This window comes from Bison bison, unplaced genomic scaffold, assembly GCF_000754665.1.
Source record: "Bison bison bison isolate TAMUID 2011002044 unplaced genomic scaffold, Bison_UMD1.0 scf7180017863885, whole genome shotgun sequence".
Classification (NCBI taxonomy): domain Eukaryota; kingdom Metazoa; phylum Chordata; class Mammalia; order Artiodactyla; family Bovidae; genus Bison; species Bison bison.
Window position 1 is genome coordinate 820,088 of NW_011494457.1, and position 559 is coordinate 820,646.

Consider the following 559-nt stretch of genomic DNA (forward strand, 5'->3'; position numbering starts at 1 on the left):
GTCTGACAGCCCCCTTTCGCTCTCCAGGGTCCTCTGCTGCTTCGCTTTCAGCCTCTCCCAGGACTGGGAGCTTCCTGCAAAGAGAGAGGTGGGTAGTGGGGCCTGCCTCCCAGGGGACTGTAGCGGGTGGGGCAGGCTGGCATCAGTGCCGGGGGCCGCCTCCCCCAAGCATTTCTGGGTGGCTGAGGCCTCGGGGGGGCCCTGGGCGCTGGCGCCACCTGCAACGCCCCCCCTGGCCCTGCCACCTGGCTTCCTCGCCGTGTGCCCAGCAGCTATGACAGGAGGGCTGTCTCGTGCAGGAGAAGAAGCCCTTGAAGGAGGGCGTCCAGGACATGCTGGTGAAGCACCACCTCTTCAGCTGGGACATCGACGGGTGACGTGCTCCTCCAGGGGCCCCGTCTCACCCAGGCGCCGCCCACCGCGTCCCCCTCCCCCCCCCCCCGCAAAGCGAGGAGAGAACGGCCAGCCCCGAGCTGCAGGGTCGAGGGGAGGACAGGCTCCAGAGTTCTGACTGGGCACCGTGGTGGGGGGGGTCAGAGTGGCAGAGGGCAGAGGGGGG

The 559-nt window shown here is 69.2% G+C and overlaps 1 protein-coding gene across 3 annotated transcripts in view; it reads left to right on the forward strand.

Moving 5' to 3' along the window:
• SGSM3 (small G protein signaling modulator 3) overlaps positions 1–556 on the forward strand; it is an 11,240-nt gene extending 10,684 nt beyond the window's left edge. For 2 of the 3 annotated variants that reach the window (XM_010833745.1, XM_010833747.1), the window contains 2 exons: positions 28–88; positions 300–556. In XM_010833745.1, the coding sequence (XP_010832047.1) occupies positions 28–88; positions 300–377 (139 nt within the window). In that variant the 3' untranslated portion in view covers positions 378–556. Of the gene's footprint in view, positions 1–27; positions 89–272 lie in introns of all 3 variants that reach the window. The other variant, XM_010833746.1, reaches the window with a different exon arrangement.
• The last annotated feature ends 3 nt before the right edge of the window (positions 557–559 follow it).